Source organism: Cucurbita pepo, chromosome 12 (assembly GCF_057944985.1).
Source record: "Cucurbita pepo subsp. pepo isolate OVF chromosome 12, ASM5794498v1, whole genome shotgun sequence".
NCBI classification, from domain to species: domain Eukaryota; kingdom Viridiplantae; phylum Streptophyta; class Magnoliopsida; order Cucurbitales; family Cucurbitaceae; genus Cucurbita; species Cucurbita pepo.
In genome coordinates this window covers 15,666,970-15,685,280 of record NC_141809.1, presented here as the reverse complement: position 1 = coordinate 15,685,280, position 18,311 = coordinate 15,666,970, and the positions used below count along the sequence as shown (strand labels likewise).

General features: G+C 37.3%; 3 protein-coding genes and 1 long non-coding RNA gene across 5 annotated transcripts; 1 reads left to right on the top strand and 3 right to left on the bottom strand.

Annotated features, from left to right (window-relative positions):
* Nucleotides 1-164: 164 nt before the first annotated feature.
* Nucleotides 165-8,863, bottom strand: LOC111788579 (uncharacterized). Of its 2 annotated transcripts, none has more exons than XM_087129145.1 (12): nt 8,470-8,863; nt 7,549-7,611; nt 7,404-7,477; nt 5,104-6,030; nt 4,935-5,028; nt 4,773-4,841; nt 4,530-4,646; nt 3,658-4,422; nt 1,326-3,557; nt 1,174-1,228; nt 886-1,010; nt 165-795 (listed from the first exon to the last, which is right to left on the bottom strand). In XM_087129145.1, exons 1-12 carry the CDS (start codon nt 8,543-8,545, stop codon nt 470-472), a joined length of 4,923 nt encoding a protein of 1,640 aa, XP_086985271.1. In that variant the 5' UTR covers nt 8,546-8,863; the 3' UTR covers nt 165-469. The 2 variants fall into 2 exon arrangements, with proteins under 2 accessions (XP_086985271.1, XP_023524729.2); XM_023668961.2 differs by having other exon boundaries at nt 7,407-7,477; nt 8,470-8,862.
* A 1,525-nt stretch (nt 8,864-10,388) lies between these two features.
* On the bottom strand, nt 10,389-11,419 carry LOC111806437 (uncharacterized). The gene has a single exon (XM_023691752.2). It carries the CDS (start codon nt 11,082-11,084, stop codon nt 10,542-10,544), a length of 543 nt encoding a protein of 180 aa, XP_023547520.2. The 5' UTR covers nt 11,085-11,419; the 3' UTR covers nt 10,389-10,541.
* Nucleotides 11,420-13,450: 2,031 nt separating this feature from the next.
* Nucleotides 13,451-16,994, top strand: LOC111779741 (uncharacterized). Its single transcript, XR_002812730.2, has 2 exons — nt 13,451-13,891; nt 15,386-16,994. It is a non-coding gene; the product is annotated as an uncharacterized LOC111779741 (long non-coding RNA).
* LOC111779731 (uncharacterized) lies at nt 13,951-15,554 on the bottom strand. Its single transcript, XM_023659854.2, has 2 exons — nt 15,383-15,554; nt 13,951-15,287 (listed from the first exon to the last, which is right to left on the bottom strand). The coding sequence occupies exons 1-2, from the start codon at nt 15,549-15,551 to the stop codon at nt 14,224-14,226; spliced, it is 1,233 nt and encodes a 410-aa protein (XP_023515622.2). The 5' UTR covers nt 15,552-15,554; the 3' UTR covers nt 13,951-14,223.
* Nucleotides 16,995-18,311: the final 1,317 nt, after the last annotated feature.

Sequence of the window (18,311 nt, the reverse complement as noted above, 5' to 3'; positions counted from 1 at the left end):
ATACAAAGACAATTTCCAAATTTAAATACAGAAGCGACAATTCTCATTAATTATATCAAATGAGCACCAGTTGAACGGGATAGAAGACCTCCACCAATCTATTAGATCTTTTTTTCTTTTATATATATATATAAGAAGTTCCTAAATTCTTAAGAAAGCAAAAAGAAAAAAATGAAAATATTTCAATTCTCTTCCAAGTTCCTGTACAAAGGTTTGGTATTGACCAACTCAAATTTGATCATTTACAACTGCGGGAGAAAAGAAAAGAATTGGAATACATATACCTGCCAAATGGTTTTACGCAGCTGACCGCTGACCTCTAGAAAACCTATACAACAACTTACAAGAGGGTTAAACAGAGAACAAAACAGACAACTGCACATTCAACAAAAATGATGGAGAAAGAACCAAACAAGAAAGGGAAAAAAAAAAAAAAAAAAACAATCAATTTCTGTTCTATCTATTTTGCCTAATCGTCTAAGCGTTGAATTTCTCCCATCATAATTCGGTTGCTGGTGACTTTGAAACCCAGTAGGGCTGGGTCTATTTGTCTCCCCTTCTTCCCTTTCTTTTTCCCACCTTTCCCCCCTCCCTGCATTCCATCAGATGGCTCTGAAACTCCCCCTGTTGTCGGATGGGCTTCTTGCAGTGCTGTCTTCTTCAGCATATCAATAAATGAAGTCTCCGACACGTCGCTGTCGCTACAAGAAGAAGAGCGCCGAAAACGCATCTCTTTCTTCACGGCTGCCATGTTTTCTTGGTTCACCAAGATACCAGTTGGCTCCAGTCTTCCACCTGAACAGACAGTTTTAGGATGGATCTTTTATTGTTTTAAAATGCAAAATGAATCAAGAAGATTGACAAAATGGATCACTTATTATATACCGTCCAAGTTCTTCCCTCTAACAACTGGATCGGAAATCAGGACAGACAATCCATCCTGGGATGCCGAAATGCGTGAGACAGGAGGGCGTTTCAACAAAGTGTTATCTTTATTGTGAGTGGGCACCCTGTGAAAACACGGATGAATAAAATAGTTCTATAACAAATTCATATTTATACGACTAAGAATATAGTTGCGGTGGAGTGGCCAATGGGTTTGTATAAAATTAAAATCCCCTGTGAATCCACTTACTAATGAAATGAGAAAATTGCTTAGAAATAAGAACTTACGGGTCTTTAGCAATCTCTTCTGGAAACGTATTGGCAATCTTTTCATTATGAAGGCCTACATTTCCAAAAAGACAAAACACAAAAGATTGCATCTCCATAATAGAAAATGGTAGAAGAAAAGGTTAATAGAAAAAGGAGAGAAAAGTATATACCAGCAGAACCAAGAGAAGAATGCCGACTAAGGGTATGAGTATCTATTGAAAATTCCCCACGATCAGTAGATGCCACTTGATCAAGCGTGCTTTCTTGAATTTGAAAAGCTTGAGTTTTCATCAAACCCTCACCTTTCAATCCTCGAGCCCTGCCCTCCACATCCAATACATCTTTATTCATAGAAAGGTTACCAGCCATGGTAGAACTAGAGTGGTTAACTGCACCATTGGCTTTAAGACCAGCCAAAATTGATGCTCCCTTAACAACAGAGACAGAATCCGACCTGTATGGGACCTTCTCATTGCTTGTCAAGCTGCCAGGATGCTCGTCTTGCAGTGGTTCATAAGAATTAGAACCATAAGGCCCCATTGACGATGTGTTGTTCAAACCTCTTTCCTTGCCTGCTGAATGAAGAATGAACGACTGTTCAAGAGAGCCTGATCCAGAATAGAGGCCAGATGATGCTCTCTTGAAAGATGGTCCACTTCCTACATCCAAGGATTCTGTAGGTTGATGAACAGATTTCTGATTGAGGAGTTCCATCAATAACTGCTTTGACTTCTCATCATTAAGCCCGTCTGACATCCATAAAGTTGGATCCTCAGAAATCATTTTAGCTTCCAACTCCCTTTTCTGTTGCTCAGCATTGATATGCAGTTGTTGAATGCGAGACTCCATCCAATCATTTCCAAGTCGGTCATTTTCCTCAGACCAGCTGCCTTCAGTTCTATCAAAATGTGAAACATGAAATTGGTTACTGACTAGAGAGTGATGATGATTCTGTGGAATGGTACTGGGTGCATATTGTCCCAGTTGACCACCAGGTGGATTGTGTGCACTGGATTCTTGTAATTCTAAAGCACGAGCATGGGCCATAGCATTAACAACATCCATATTCATCCCCTGAGCTACATCAGGATAGGATATTGATCTTTCAAGTGGAACTGAAGCAGGCTCATAAAGACCTAGTCTTAACCGATCTTGAAATGAAAGATTGCGCTCAACGTGATTCAGCGGCCCTACATGAGTTTGCCTCTGTTGATGCTGGAATGATTCAAACCCTGAAGATGGTAAACGTTGTGTGACAGCATGTCCTCTGAAAAACTGCTGATCAGCCTCATCCTCTTGCCAGATAGGACCAGCAACATGTCTCTTGTCCTCCATATTGGCTCTCTGCCTTAATGCTGACAACTGTCTCGATTGTAGCATTTCCTGCTGGAGAATTTGATGATCCAATTGTTGCATGTGTCCATGCTGAGCCCGAGAAATTAATTCAGACAAATCTCTTTGTTGTTCTTTTTGTGGTGGCAAGTGACCAAACTTCGCTTTAATAAGCTGCTCAAAAGATGGATCAACAGATCTTTGTTGATGATGAGACTGTTGCTGTAACTCATGTAAAAGACGTTGCTCCATGATCACCTGATCAAGAGTATTAGTGGCTCTAATTGGATCAATATGTGACTGCACAAGGCCTGAATCATGCATTTGTCTATGCAACAATTGTTCAATCAGCGCCTGCTGGACTTGAGAATGATGTTGTTCCTGCAAAAGCTTTTGCTGCTGCTGCAACTGCTGTTGGTGTAATTGGTGCTGTAACTGCAGCTGCCGTTGCTGTTGCTGTTGATGTTGCTGTTGCATCTGCAAGCTCAAGAAATGATCAAGATCCGGTGTACTTCTATTAGCCAACAGCTGCTGCTGGTGAATAAGACTCTGCTGTTGCATATGATGATCTAAGGTAGCTTCATTAGAGTGAGACAACAAATTCCGCTGTTGAAGTGCCTGATGATATTGATGCGACATGAGTTGATCAGCCAAATCAAACCTATTAGACTCCTGTTCTATATGTGGCAGGGAATGGGCAACGTTCGCATCCTGGTATACACTCTGGTCAGAATGCATACTTCTTCTGTAAACATCAAGCCAGGTCTCTGCATTGAGAGATGCTTCCCCCTTCCCAACTACTGGTGCAGTCCTTACCATGCTTGAAGGCATGTTAACTGACTTGGCATGTTTCGAATTTGTGGCCTCAACTGGTTTCATATTTGTACCTTCCAGCTCAGACCACAACAATCCAAAAGGGTGCAACTTATTTTCATTCTGAACAGGCACACTGCGATCAGTTGACTCATTCGAAAGAGAAGGTTGGCTAATAGAATTCACCAAAGGCAGTACACCAGAAGAGTTTGGAAATTGATAACCGTCGTTTCCAGGCCTTCCAGAAAACACAATTTCTGTATAACAGAAAAATTCTTATGACGAGATTGTAAAAATAATAATAATAACACATTAGTACAAATAAAACAAATCAACAACATAATGAACTCAACAAACCTTCATTCTGAGCCACAACATCATGAAAGCTTTGACCCTTGGAATGTAAGTGAAATGGTGATTCAGTCTCAGACATTCCAGATGGAATTTGTTGATTGGAGAGGCTATGTAATTCAGCCAAAGAACGATGAACCTCATTGGTTGTGGATGCATCATTCATATCAAGAGCTGGATGCTTAGAAGATAAATTTGTCTCCATTATTCCTCCTGAGGCACCAGACTGGCCTGAAAGAGATTTTGTATCAGCACAGTCAACACTACCCTCTCTAACTTTCAAATGTGGCATAACCTCCCCCAGCTCACAGAATGGGGACTCAGGGGCATCTGCCAACCGAACAGGCAGGTCCAGCCCAAAGAAACCTTGTTCATACCACAAGATTATGTCAGCCCCAATAAATGGCCCCTGCATAACCCCTTGAGGGTCAAGATAGAACAGACTCAACTCCTCAGATTTCACATCAGAACTTTTATTTGGATATTGCTCAGAGAAGGGAATAAAGAAAATAGAACTAGGATCATCTGAAAGCTTGGATCTGACATCAAAGGAATTGGAAAACTCAATTTCATCAAAGTTATGAGGCCTATGATCAGAATCTGCTCGCCCATTCACACCAACATTCAATTGAGTACCAGGGTGTCCACTACCAATCTCCATCACATGTTGGGAGGCTACTGTAGATACTGTGTGGGCCAATCCACCATAGTTGGACATAGAAACGGCTGCACCAGACCTTTTTACCTCTTCCTTATGGCTGATAAATTGTCCTAATTCATAGAAATTAGAAATGAAAAAAATGTAACAGATGAACACTAAGCAATATCATATTTGTTATCAGAAGACAGCGAAAAAGATCTAGGGTGCAAAGTCTAACCATCTAGGACATCTCTCATTGAAGGATGACTCCAAATGCCCCTGTCACTAGCATCTTGGCATGCTTCATCATATGTAACTTCATGAGTCGCATTAGCAATATCTTCATTTGGAGTTGCTGCAATCAAAGAAATTCATTTGGAAAAGTATATTGATTATCCTTGATAACTAGATAAAGGAAACGTACGGAGGAGTTAGACAAACAAGTACACGGTTAACAAAACTTGCAGACGAAACTCAATACCTGCTACATTGTCGGATCCTGAAGTAGAATCCAACCCAGTCTGATTTCCATCTATGGAGTCTACATCTCCTGGATTAGATTTCAAGAAAGATTAGTTCCTAGTTTAATTTATAAAGAAGTTAAACAAATGGACGGATGCCATGGCTATTGAATAACAAATACCTAAAATACATTCAGATATCTTCCCTTTCTTATGTGAATTGTATACAACCCCGCTACTTGTGATTTTTCCTTTCCATATGTCACCAAGTGTAGTCTGCATGATATAAATAATAAAGTCATGATCAGAATACTAATTACTAACAACATTTCAAAAAAATTCATTTGTTACCTCCTCCTCAGCATCCGGAGAAACAAAAGCTAATGGTTCTACAACACTAAGTTGAGTCACAGGCTGCGATTCTTCAATATCATTAGGCAGAGCTGAGAACGATGGATCAGATTTCTGCCTCCTATATATGTCAAGAAGCTTACCCCTAGGGTAGCAAAAGGCATGAGTTGAATATCTTGGTTTCCCAGGAACATTTTCAATCTTATTCAAGAGTGGAACTCCAGTGGAACCAGTTGATCTCCCAATAGTACTTGACCTTCCTCTTCCAATTGTAAATCCTAAATTAGACCCCCCATCTCCCCGCCCTCTCTCAAGTGAAAAACCAGGTGCAGCACGAGAGGAAGTTGAACCAACCGAATGGCTTTCCATCCTATGGCGAGGCCTCCATTTATCACGTGAATCAGAGTCACGCTCAGAAACAGGGCGATTGCCACTCACTGATTGATTATCATTGCGAACATCTTCCTTATCAGCATCTGATCGCTTGTCCATCCGTGTTTCCTTTTCCTTGTCATCTGGTCCCCATCTCACCGTCCATTTGTTGTCGCGTCGTGCATCATGACCAGAAGTACGACTATCATACCCAGAAGTCCGACCATCATGTCCAGAAGTCCGACTATCATGACCAGAAGTGCGACTATCATGCCCAGAAGTACGACCATCATGCCATCTGTCTGAATTAGGCAAGACTCTACCCTCTATCGTCTCCTTAGTTGACATGTTATCAATGCGGCGCTCAGTTTTCCTGCGGCGACCACCAAGTAAGCCAGTTTCTCGCTCTTCCTCTCGCCAACGGCGACCACTTTCGCTTTCAGAAGTATTTTTCCTCCAATCCTTCTTGTCCTCAGACCCATCTGGGCGCCAACCCTCTTTCTGATTGAGATCAGTGGAGATAGCAAGGGACACTGGTGTTGGAGCACGCACTTCCTGTTACATATTGAACAGAATGCTTATCTACTGCAAAAAATTAATGCACACTCTATCCACCAAATTTACCTTGCAATTAGGCTGTAATAGGATTTCAATTTCAGTCTATGTGCTAGCTAGGTTTTCTACAAATACATGTAATAATAGAACTACTATACTTTGAAAATTTTAAGGCATCAACCAACCAAGACATACTAAAAGTTAGAAAAACCCTAGTTTGAAATATGCCAGAAGGAGACTTCCATTCTCACGCCAAGCTAGTAGAAACTAAACAACAAAATTACAATCTTTTCTTACTTTTCAAAGCTAGAGCAAGAGAGAACTTAACCAGGCTCGTAACATTATTTTCATGTCTATTAAAATTGCGCCAAGAGCAACTTCTAAGATCAGCTAAAAGCATGGGAGACAGGAATTTCAATAATATTCCTATTGATCCAAAATTGGAGCTCAAAGGTATAATAACAAAGTTGAGTAGAGAAAACACCTCAGTAGCTCCATTTCCCATATGCAAAAAATAGTCTGTGCAAGCTAAGAGGCTTAAAGAATAACTATAGTAATTTTTATGAATAGTTCTGCAAACTTATTTTTTTAAACAGTTCCTGATTTATACATCCAATTTTTAAGAAAAATATGCCATATGTTATTGTGGTTACATTTGTTTCCTATATGCATAAATTTAATACAACACATTGAAAAAGGTATATTGATAAAACAACGATGGCCATAGATGAATATTTAAGTTAGAAAACATCAAATAAAACAAATGCAAACAGCTAAATAGTATTCCAGTTACCTCTTCTTCTTTTTCCACTTGTTTCAAGAGACTTTTAAAATTCTATTGTGCCAAATAACTTTTGTGTTATATTTTTTAACTCAAAATCAATTTCTATACATGACTCTAAAGAAATCCCATAGGCTGTCATATTCTGGGTGCATCATCAATGGCTTTTTTTTTTTTTTTTTTTGTAGAACAAAAATGCACGAGACTTTGAATCTTCCCAAAAGAAACTAGAGTTCTTCAAATACAAAATGGAGACAGTAACACAATCTATTTGAAGAAACTCTACCATATCATAAGCATAAGCAAGATGGTTTTCTTATCTCTACAAGAACATAACAGAGGTTCCTTAAAATAATTCTTTGGGGTGGAAGCATAAGGGGGACACGAACATAATACGAACTGACTGGCCAATTCCTTACTTTTGAAATTCTGCATGCACAGACATGTTTCCAAAGACTTCCTTTCCAAGAAAAACATTATCAAATAAATGACTAAAAAGGGTACAATCAGGAAATAAAAACTTATCAATAAAACTTTCCCAACAACAGAAAGGAGAACAAATGAAATTCTGCCAAAAAGGTCAAAGTATTACCACCTTAGTTTCACTTGGTCTGGCGTATAGCCATTGAGGGGACAAAGGTATGCTGTTCTCCGAAGCCACTGAGTCTGCAGCATTTGACCATGTTAGCATTGTTACTTATGATCAAAACTCGGAAAATTTATTTAAGGCTAGCTACCTTTTGACTCATCAAGGAAGGCCGTGAGCACCTTCTCCTCATCATTCCCTCCAGAAGCTTCCACTGTCATAACGAAACGTGTGATTGCAACATGAATAAGGCAATTAACACAACATAACATAATATAAAAGGCAAGAGCCACTAAAGCGGCAGTACGTCTTGCTAAATCACGAAAAAAAGACTACAGAAACTGCAAGAATCGGCCATCTCAAAACCTTTAAGAGAAAACAAGAGAGAGGAAGAAAACAATGATCGCAACAAGTGGATCAAGGAACGAAAAAACATACACAAGAAGCAAAAAAAGAGAGTCCATAATTAGTTACCATAGTCATTCCTTCAGTAAAGATTACAACCCCCTAACATAAAGAACTTCGACTACAACATAATAACAAGCGAACTCCAGAGGATTAGTATAGCTATGGTAAAATAACACGTATCAATGAAATTAAACCTGCCGAAACTTGAAAGAAAAAGCAGATTCGTTGAACATGTAAATTGCTCTCTCCCATATCCAGTTACCACAGAACCAAAAACAGATAATAAGAAACACAAGAGAGAGCACGAAATCCGACACCAACAGCGAACCAGCATAACGAATCAAAGAAAACAGTACAAATTGAAATTGAAAAACAAGGAAAGAAAGCGACGCGATCTGAAAACCCTAAAAAAAGAAATCTGAAAAAAAAAGAAAAATGGTGAGGAGTAAAACATTAAAAACCCTAATTCAAGAACTGGAAGAGAAATGCTGAAATCCCGACCAAAGACGGAGGGGTCAGATCAAGAAAGGAAGAGCACACATTAAGTGGAAGGAATTGAATCGAAGAAGACGGGGGATCAAATCAAAGAAACAAAAGCGAGAAGAAAGAGAAGAGAATAGAAGAGAGAAAGAGAGATGTATGTATATGAAGAAATTGGGAGTACCTTTGGGCATCCACGGGTGATCGGAGGGCCGGGAGGAGAGAAGATCGTCAGGGAGATCGAACTTTCCATGGGCCATGGGGGGCAGATGAATAGAGTCCAGAGATCGAAAACAGAGGCAGCGCAGGATTAGAGCTGTGGAGACAAGAGGGAAAGAAGTGATTTGCAGAGAGAAAAGCTGAAGAGACGAGAAGAGAAGGTCCGTATGAGAAAATCTAGGGGTTTGGGAGAATGGTGAAACTGTTGCAGAGAGGAAGGAGAGAGAGAGAGAGAGAGAGCGAGAGAGGGTATGTGTATGTGTGTGTGTGTGTGTGTGTGTGTGTGTGTGTGTGTGTGTGTGTGTGTGTGTGTGTGTGTGTGTGTGTGTGTGTGTGTGTGTGTGTGTGTGTGTGTGTGTGTGAGAGAGAGAGAGAGAGAGAGAGAATGAAGAGGGTGAGGAGGCTCGTGTTTGGGTGGTCAGAACAGCTAAATCAACTAACCAAGTAAATGTGATTTCTTCTCTTTTTTTATTTTTATTTTTATTTTTCTAATCGTCTATAAAAAAAAACGGTTTATATTTTTGTTGTATATATCATCATTATATTCTTTCCTTTTTTTCCTTGCTCAAGCATCGCTCCACATCTATATGAATACGATTATGCGTTTTTTTAATCGTATTTTAGTTGGGTCACTGGGCCGAGGGTTTGTTCATTTGTGGAATAAATGGGCTAGTCCGGCCCTTTTGATAAAGCTTGAATGGGCCTACTGGAACTCACAGTGTCGGCCCAATGGACCAGCCCTTTTCTTAAAGTTTGGATGGGCCTCGTGGAATAAGTTACGTATACATAACTATACAAGTGTCAGTATGGATACATTATAACATACTCTTACGTACATATATTGTTGAGTTAAGTAAAAGGTATACTTCAACCCTATTTTTGTTTCCTCCCAATTTAACACATGGTGTTAAAAAACTACAAAATTTGTGGTATATTTGTATTTTACCTCCAATTGAAATTAGAAAAAATTGTGGAGAAATTATGGAGAGGTTGTGGATGGTGCCACGTCGTGCATGATGAAATTATTGGATGGGAGTTGACTTTTTGAGTTTGTTGACAAAAACTCCAACCTGACACGACACGCGCCACGCATTCGTTCTTTTGATTCTTAATTGTTCTTGTTTTTATTATTATTATAAAAAAATTTGGAGGCATCTGGAAAGCGGTTTATGAATTTATATCTCGATTGCTCTACGTGTCTAATTACAATAATAGTATAGTATATATGAAAAATATTATTCTATTTTAGACCCTTTTTATGCGATTCGGATATAGCTTCTGTCAAGTAATTACATATATTCGATGTTAATCAACCTATGGGAAAAATAGTGGAATCGATGTTTTAAAAAAAGTTTAGAAATTATGATAAAGAAGTGATTGAGTTGTACCCATTTGTTATTCATTCATTAGGTGCATGAATTGTATATCCCGAAAAAAAAAATGTTATACAAAGTCAAATTTAGTAAAAAAATAAATGTATTAATTTCTTAGCTTATTCTTTCTAAAATAATAATAACACTAATATTCTTATAACAATTTGTTATATTAAATATTACCCATCTACTTCCACTTCTAATTTGCCACACGTTCATTTTCCAAAATATACATGAATAATTATTAAATGTTAAGCAGGGAGGACTAGTTGAACAGAAATTATTATAAATCTTCAATGTCATATGGTTCCTAATTCTTATTGCCTCCTATGACATCTAATTAGTTAATCATTGTCATCCTTACATCTATGGTTGATTCATTAATATTTTTTTTTATTTAACATTTATTTTCATGGTAGCAATTTGACTATACAAAATATGGATTTTTTAAATTAATTTTTGCGCAAATTTCGATCGTAATTCAATTTTAGTAAACATAACTCGGTTCATCTAAATCAAAATGATTCGATTATTCGGTTCTTGAAAGACAAACGTTACACTCACTTAAAACAACCCCTTTAACAACAAAAACTAAGCATATCCTAAAATCTAAACCCACGAAATACACAAAACCACATTTAATTTCCACAGAGAGATAAGAGAATCAGAAGTGGAACTGATTTACAACGAGAGATGAAGTACGGGGACTGAGAAGATGGTAAGATCCAAATCTCTTCGGAGTAGGGTATCCACATCCACGGCGGAGATCGGCGGCGCCGTTGTCCATCTCCATCAGCACTCTGTAAAAACTCTCTACATCGCACGGCAACGACAGCGGCGCCTGGCAGTTGTACCCGTATTCCGCCTCCGCTTCTTCCAACAGCGATCGGAACAGAGGATGATTCGCATACTCTGTTGGGATCACAAATCTCTGCCTCTCCGCTCCGACGTACACCGTGAAACAACCTTCCGGCGCCACTCTACGCGTCCGGCCATAGCTCCGCCACCGTTCCTCCTCGTCCTCGTCCTTGTCTTCTCCGCCGGAGATGAGCTCCAGGCGAGGCCACGATTTTGACTTCCTCGTTAAGAATCGTTTTATTCCGGCGGAGGACGGTGAATTTCTTCCCCCTCGGCCGATCGTCTTGCAGCGCTCCCAGGTTTTCAAGATCAGTCCCTTGTTCTTCACTTTCTCTCGACTCAAATCCATAGATGGAACGAACAATGGAAGTAGCGAAATTTAGAAACGAAAATCCTCGGAATTGTAATCTAGTGAGATGAATCGAACAGAATCTTAACCTCGATCGTAGACCAGATAAAACAGGATCTTAACCCTAGGCCTCATTGTGTTACTCATCGTGATTAACGAGAAATCAATTCGATGAATTTGGGAGAGGAACAAGGAACAGAGTTGATCGTGAAAATTTCTTGAAGATTATGAAGAAAAATAAAATAGAATCGAAAAGAAAAGAAAAGAAAAAAAGGAATCTCTCTGGTCTTCGTCCTTGGGTCGATTGAAAATGGCGTCTGTGTGAAGTTGGAGGGAGGAAGAAGAGGTTTATATATAAAGCCAACCCCAAGTGGAATTTCAATATTTTTCAATTTCTCTCTCTCTTTCTATTTTTTTAAATTTAAATTATTGATATTATTTTATGTGACATCACTCAGTTGTCAACGGCTGTGTCTCTTAGTGCAAAATTAAAAAATTAAAAGAAAAAAAAAGGGAAATGATTAAAGATTTATAATGTTTATTATTTTATTTTATAAGGATGGAGGTTGGTTTTGAGAAACTAACTATTTTTGAATGTTGGGACAGTTTTCTTCCCTTAAAATATAATTAAATTTAGTATTGGATTTATTCAATTATTGTGTTTATTTTAGTCCTTCATAAATTTTTAAAAATCCAACCCATTACGATTCTAGTAATTTAATGACGTGGCACTAAGGAGTTGACTAAGCTGACAAATTAAGTTCAAATTAAACAATTTCGGGTGGTTAAATTTTATATGTAACAAGCTTCAGAGATTGCTACTAAAATATTGTTATTATTTTCGGAATAATTATGATTTAATTAAGGAGCATTAACTAGTTTTATTGTCGATCCAACAACAATTCGTTTGGAACTTCCATTCACCATTTGCATCGTTTTGAGAGAGCAACATATTTGATTGCTGTCAGCATTTAATTTCACTATCGAAATTTAAAAGAAAATGCAAAAATATATAGAAGGAAGAAATTGATTAAAAAAAAAAATCTAAAAATTGAGATATAAATAAACAATAAATATTTATATAAATAGAAAAAAGTCAACTTGTATTATTAAATTTAAAATGGGCCAAAAAATTCAAAATAACACTCGATTCATTTTTTTGTTTTTGTCCCTTGGGTGGCATTAAAAGTCCAGGTTAATTGTATTAGACCGCAGACCAAAAAAGATTTATTGTCAGTAATTTTGATTTATTAAAACATTTTGGTCAAATTCTAATGGCCAAAATCAGAGTAAGATTTATTATAATTAAAACTAACAAAACAAAACAATACCTGCAGAATTATTGATTCTATTTGTTAATTAATAATAAATATATCATTTTTTTTTTGTTAATGTATAAATCACGATTGTTTAACCTTCTATATTTATATTGTTATAAATTCTACCATTAGATCGTGATATTTCATATTTATGGTATAAACCTTTGTAACTTTATTATGTAAGTAGTTGGACGTTAATAGAAGAATAAAAAGAAAGTAAGGAATAAAAATAAAGAAAAAGAAATATGGGATTGGAGTCAAAAGAGAATGATGGTGGAGTAAATTATTGAGTGGGTAGGAGGACTTAGTCAAACCACATTATAAATTTGCATTTTAATAATATGCAAATTACTAACTATTAATCACCACTGAAGCTTATAATTACTCTCTATTTACTTTGATTTTATACCCAATTCACCTCCTCTTCCATAACCCAGATTAGTCTGGTCCAATTTGCTCAATTCCGTCCATTTTTTTCTACTCCATTTCAACCACCATTTTGTTGGATCCAAATATTTTATAATACATATATATATATATATATTTAATTAAACTCTTCTAAGTTTTGTGGGGTAACCCACCCAATTCATTTAAAATTTTAGATTAGCTCAAATAATTTTTACTGCTCGAACCAACTTTAACAATCGAGCGAGATAAGGTAGAAAAAGCAAGATCAATTGGTTGCTATTATTTATTTATTTTTTTTAGAACGATAAACCATGTGGCAAGTAAGTCCTTAAGCTAGTTTCGTTTTTTTAAAATACATTTTTTTATTAGAAAATTGAAACTGCTTGAGAAGTATGAAAATAATAAATTCTTTTGGTAGAGACTTGATATTGGTATGATTGATTAAGGATAATGTTCCAAAATCAAAAGTCTTATGGGCGGCGGAAAGTATTGGAATTTGGAAGTATTTGCACTTTTTTTTTTTTTTTTTTCTTGGTATCAAATAAATTATTTTAACATACAAATATTCATCTATACTAGTTCACACTCTGTAAACACTTTAAAACAATTAGTTAAATTTTGCATTAAAAAAATTGGATGTACATTTTAAGTAACAAGCAAAGAGTATTACGTAGAATTGATAATTCGACATTTCAGCACAACACCAAAATACAGAAGCATACTGTTAATGGAATTGTAAATCGTATTTGTAATTCTTCAACAGCAGTGTAAGACACGACACAGAAAAGTGTAAGAATCAGAATGGATGATGCTTTCAGAAGATGGAGGAAGAGGAAAAAAGGCCAACCTTTTTTGTTTTAAACCCAATCTTTTGGGTTTCCTCTCATAATCACATAAAAAATGTGTGAGAATCAGAAAAAGGAGGGAACAAATGGAAAACAGGAACCGAATGATATCATCTCCCCACCGTCACCGCTCAAATTAGGTACAAAAGTTACTCTGTATTCAAAGCAATTCAATTCCTTCTCTCATTCTTTCCGTTGGCGGTCTTTCGATGCGGTGGTATAATCCCGAAGCAAGGTACCCAGGATCTAAATCTTTTTTTCTTTTTTTTCCATTTAGCATCATTCACTAAGAACTTGAGAATGTAAGCTTTCTTGCAAATTTGAAGATTAATGAAACAATACATTGATAATATCCAGCTTCTTGATTCATAATATAAACAGACACATCCCCCTTGTTTTCTGTACATGAATTATAATGTTTTTGCTAGAAAAATCATTGGCACACTAGGTGTTTGTTGTTTTGCCTGAATGGACTGGGCACCCGAAAAATACATAACCACGCATCAAACGGTATCATATTCAAACAAATTTTGTAGTGGTAAATAGGAGGGAAGACAAAGAACAACATTAGGGCTTTTGATTTTGGAGGCCCTGTGGAGGGGATGGGGGGAAATGTGGTATCCACGTTCTGGGGTCTCTAAGGTCAAATGCAGGAGGTGGGGGAGAGAAAAATGGAGGAATATGGGGAATCCATGTTCTGGGGTCTCGAGGATCAAATGCAGGAGGTGGGGGAGTAGCAAATGGAGGGATATGGGGAATCCAGGTTCTCGGGTCTCGGGGATCAAAAGCAGGAGGTGGGGGAGGGGAAAATGGAGGAACATGGGGTATCCAGGTCCTTGGATCACTTAGACTGAATGGAGGTGGCGGCGATGGCAGAGGTGGTGGAGGAGAAACATATGGTATCCAGGTCCTTGGATCACTGAGACTGAATGGAGGTGGTGACGGTGGCGATGATGATGAAAGAGGTGGTGGAGGAGAAAATGGGGAAACATATGGTATCCAGGTCCTTGGATCGCTAAGACTGAATGGAGGCGGCGGAGGTGGTGCAGATGGCGGAGGTGGACTTGAAGGTGAAGGAAAGAAAGGAGGCAAAGGTGGGAAAGGAAATGGTAAAGATGGCGGGTTAGGACACGAAGGGAGAGGAAAATATGGAACAGGGGGCAATGGAGGAAGTGGAGGCAAAGGAAAGGAAGGGAATGGTGGCAGAGGAGGAAAGGGGAAAGGGAATGAATAAGGAGGGAAGAAGGGGAGAAAAAACTTTGAGGAGGTCAAGGGATCTGGAGTTTTCTCTTTCTGATCTCCACATAAGCTTGCATTCTTCTTAAGAGGCCTGTAACTCAAGGCATTTAAGCTGAATATACAGAGATTATCTTGCTTAGACTTAATCGATATCTCTTCGGATGCAGTTCTTAAACCTGGAACATTGCAGACTTCCGATGAGGTTCCTATTAAGGTTGCTTGGCAAAATGACTGCATTGTCATACCATCCACACAATTGCTTCCATCCACAGATGGAATTTCCAACCTATATACTCCATATTTATCTGTCGTTCTGTTGACAGAGAAGCTCATTTGCTCGGCCATTTTGGGAGCAACTGCTCTAAATTTGCACTGTAAATGGACATCCACACCTGACCACCACACCACATAGTGTCTATTAACACACATAATGCTAGGCAGTTCAAATTCTTGACTTTATAACAACTGTGAAATCTATTTTTCTTACCAGGCAAGAAGTAGCTGTGTTTGGAGATACTGTTGCTCAAACATGTGTCGCAATAAACTGCACCCACTACCGAGATTCGAGTGACCGACGCTGGGGTTTCAGCTGTAAGGCCAAACAAGTTAGCGAAGAAAGATAGTAAAAAAAGGAGGAGAGAAATGGTTGGATCCATAAGAAAGACTGAAGGAGGGAGGAGGTTGAGCATCAATGGGTAAGTCCTTAAAATTTTGAAGCGTTTGTTTGCTATATACTGTTTGCATATAATGTGCCCGTGAGTTCTTGGTGTTAGACCAACTGTAATGAGAAAAGAGAAAATGATTATTGTATTCACTACAAACAAAGACATGTGAAGAAGGTTTTTGGCTGAATGTGGGGGCAAGCGTAAAATGAAAGGGGTTTGTAGTTTAAGTCTTTTTAGGCAGATTCGGAGATAAATGGGATTGATTAAAAGGGTGTTTGATTTCCTAGATCTGGAAAGATGTTATGAACAAGCCTTTCTTGTTTCTACCGACTGTCCAATAAATGGAACTTCCATTGTCTTTAGCACCCAAGAAAGGCCGTGAAAAAAGAAGAAGAAATGTGGAGCCTTGTTAGGCAATCTCATAGACTTCATTAGGAACAGCTGTGAATAAAATAAAAGCTCCGGTTGATTAGGAAAAGGATTCTTTTAAGCCTAATCCTCCACCCTTCTAGACAGTCTTGTTTTTTGCATGGGTGCCACGGCGTCTAGACTACTATATATTATCCTTTTTTTTTTCTTTTTTTCTTTTTTGTTCTTTTCCCATTCCATTTGATTATTCTAAATCCGTGTATACGAAGCTAAGAAGATCTTAATATCGATGCTTGTAATAATTAACAAATATGGCATGTAACTCTAATGTGAACTTATATGTTTAGGCTACATGTACCAAATTTGAGTTTAAAACTAGGGACTTAAGATTTACCATTTTGATTTCTTTTTATGAGAAATGAGGAAAACATATTAAACTAAACGGGAGAACGCAGCCTAGAGGCCGTAGGGAATAGAAGGTTATCATGGAACAACCTCTCATCTCAAATAAATTTGAAGTTTTTTGGGATTGGGATGTTCCTATGAGCCAATGACCCAAACAACTCGATGATTCAACCTGAAAATAGATGGTTGGGTTGGATTGGATCGTGATACCTAGTCGAGTCATTCGAGTTATCAACTCAACAAACCCAAAATTATGGGGTGGTCCAAAAATTTTCTCCCACCCAACCTTATTGCACCGGTAACTAGAGATTTATGTTAAATGTAATATGCAATATGAATTGAAATGTTGAATGAGGTAAGTTATATGTGTACATGTATGAAAGCTGTGTATTTAATGGGTTAGATAGAATCATATACGGATATTGAAAAGTGATTCCTATTTGTGAGCAGTTGAAAGTTACTATTTTACTGCCTGATACAATGATGGATGTTTTCCAACTACTGCTCATTCCATTATTTTAACTGTTCACACTTCTTTCTTTTTTCTTTCTGTAACATGTAAATGCAAACTGTTGTAGGGGCTTGAATTTATGTACCACCTTCTATCTATCTATTGTCTTGTACCCACAAGAATGAATGAATGAGTTATTGAAACTTCAACTTTAGAGTCTCCACACCTTTACCTTTGAATTTAACCCCGTGTACCCCGATAAGGAAACAAGTTTTACATATATGGACAAGGAAGATGATAGAACCCAAGGGATTCTCACTAATTGCTCCAAAATTGAACCCTCTGTTGGAAAAGCCATTAACTTCCCCAATATTCTTCCTTACCAAACAACAATTGATTTGAATTCAAAATGTGCTTCCCAATTGCTTATATCTATAAATCAGGCTACAATCTCTTAGGCAACCACTTTTTCGACTATACATATTGATTTGATGATGTATGTTTTTCAAGCTTATATGTATGCATCAAGCATGTGTTAGGACAATAACATTTACGACTATACATATCTTTTCTTCATTAATCTGATAACATGTATTATCAGGCGAGAAGAAGAAGAAGAGAGAAGAGCAGCATGAGTTAATTATACTTAATGATTAGATCTATAAATTATGATTGTGTAGACAGATTATACTACTTGATGTAGGGAGAGAGAGAGCCAAAGAGTATGAAAATAAAAAGGGACAGAAAAATAATTGAAGGAACAACATTATTTTGCCTCTCCATGCTTTTATCTTGTTTGCAATGGACAATAAATTACTATATATATATATATATATATTGTTCTTTTTCTGAAGTAAATAATAATAATAATGGCATGAAAAGTAGTAAGAATAATTTATTTGATTTTGAGAGAATCTGGTCTTATCCCTTCATGTCCTGGTTAAGCTCAACTATAAGTTTATGTCTGTTTTAACTATAATTTCGTCCTATATATCCCTTCATGTCTTGAGTAGCTTTAGTGAAGGTTCATCATTGGTTTAAATCTAATTTTAGTCCACTCTCTAATTAACTCTATTCCCTTCTTTACTTTGATTCCATCTTAGTTTATTAACTCATTTTTAGTTTGATGAATGTTGGTAGGGAATCAAATCATTGACCGATGAATTACTCCTTAATAAATGCATTTTAGTCTCTAATTTTCTTCTATTCACCCTCTTAGTGATATTGTTATGGGTCCTAGAACAAATGTAGAGCATAATGAAGGTTGGAAGGTATAAGTAAGTGTATGGTTACCTAAAAACATAGAAGATAGACACTGCTACATATAGATTATAACTATACTTGTTTCGGGTCTTAATTTGTATCCAACATATTTAGATCCTAAAATTTGTAGAAATTTGTGTTTACTCCCCCCTAAACAGTTATCCATTTCACATTTCAATCCTTAAATCTCTTATCTTACCGATATCACATTCAATGAAATTTGGTAGGAAGAATTTAATGGACTGTCAAAAGTTTAGATGCAT

Bases quoted from the DNA above. Each gene is read 5' to 3' on its own strand.
- LOC111779731 (XM_023659854.2), bottom strand. From the start codon at position 15,551: ATGGATCCAACCATTTCTCTCCTCCTTTTTTTACTATCTTTCTTCGCT. The intron at 15,288-15,382 runs GTAAGAAAAATA...TGTGGTGGTCAG, and splicing joins ACACAGCTACTTCTTGCCTG to GTGTGGATGTCCATTTACAG.
- LOC111806437 (XM_023691752.2), bottom strand. From the start codon at position 11,084: ATGGATTTGAGTCGAGAGAAAGTGAAGAACAAGGGACTGATCTTGAAA.
- LOC111788579 (XM_087129145.1), bottom strand. From the start codon at position 8,545: ATGGCCCATGGAAAGTTCGATCTCCCTGACGATCTTCTCTCCTCCCGG. The intron at 7,612-8,469 runs GTACTCCCAATT...TCGTTATGACAG, and splicing joins TCACCCGTGGATGCCCAAAG to TGGAAGCTTCTGGAGGGAAT. The intron at 1,011-1,173 runs GTAAGTTCTTAT...GTGTTTTCACAG, and splicing joins GAAGAGATTGCTAAAGACCC to GGTGCCCACTCACAATAAAG.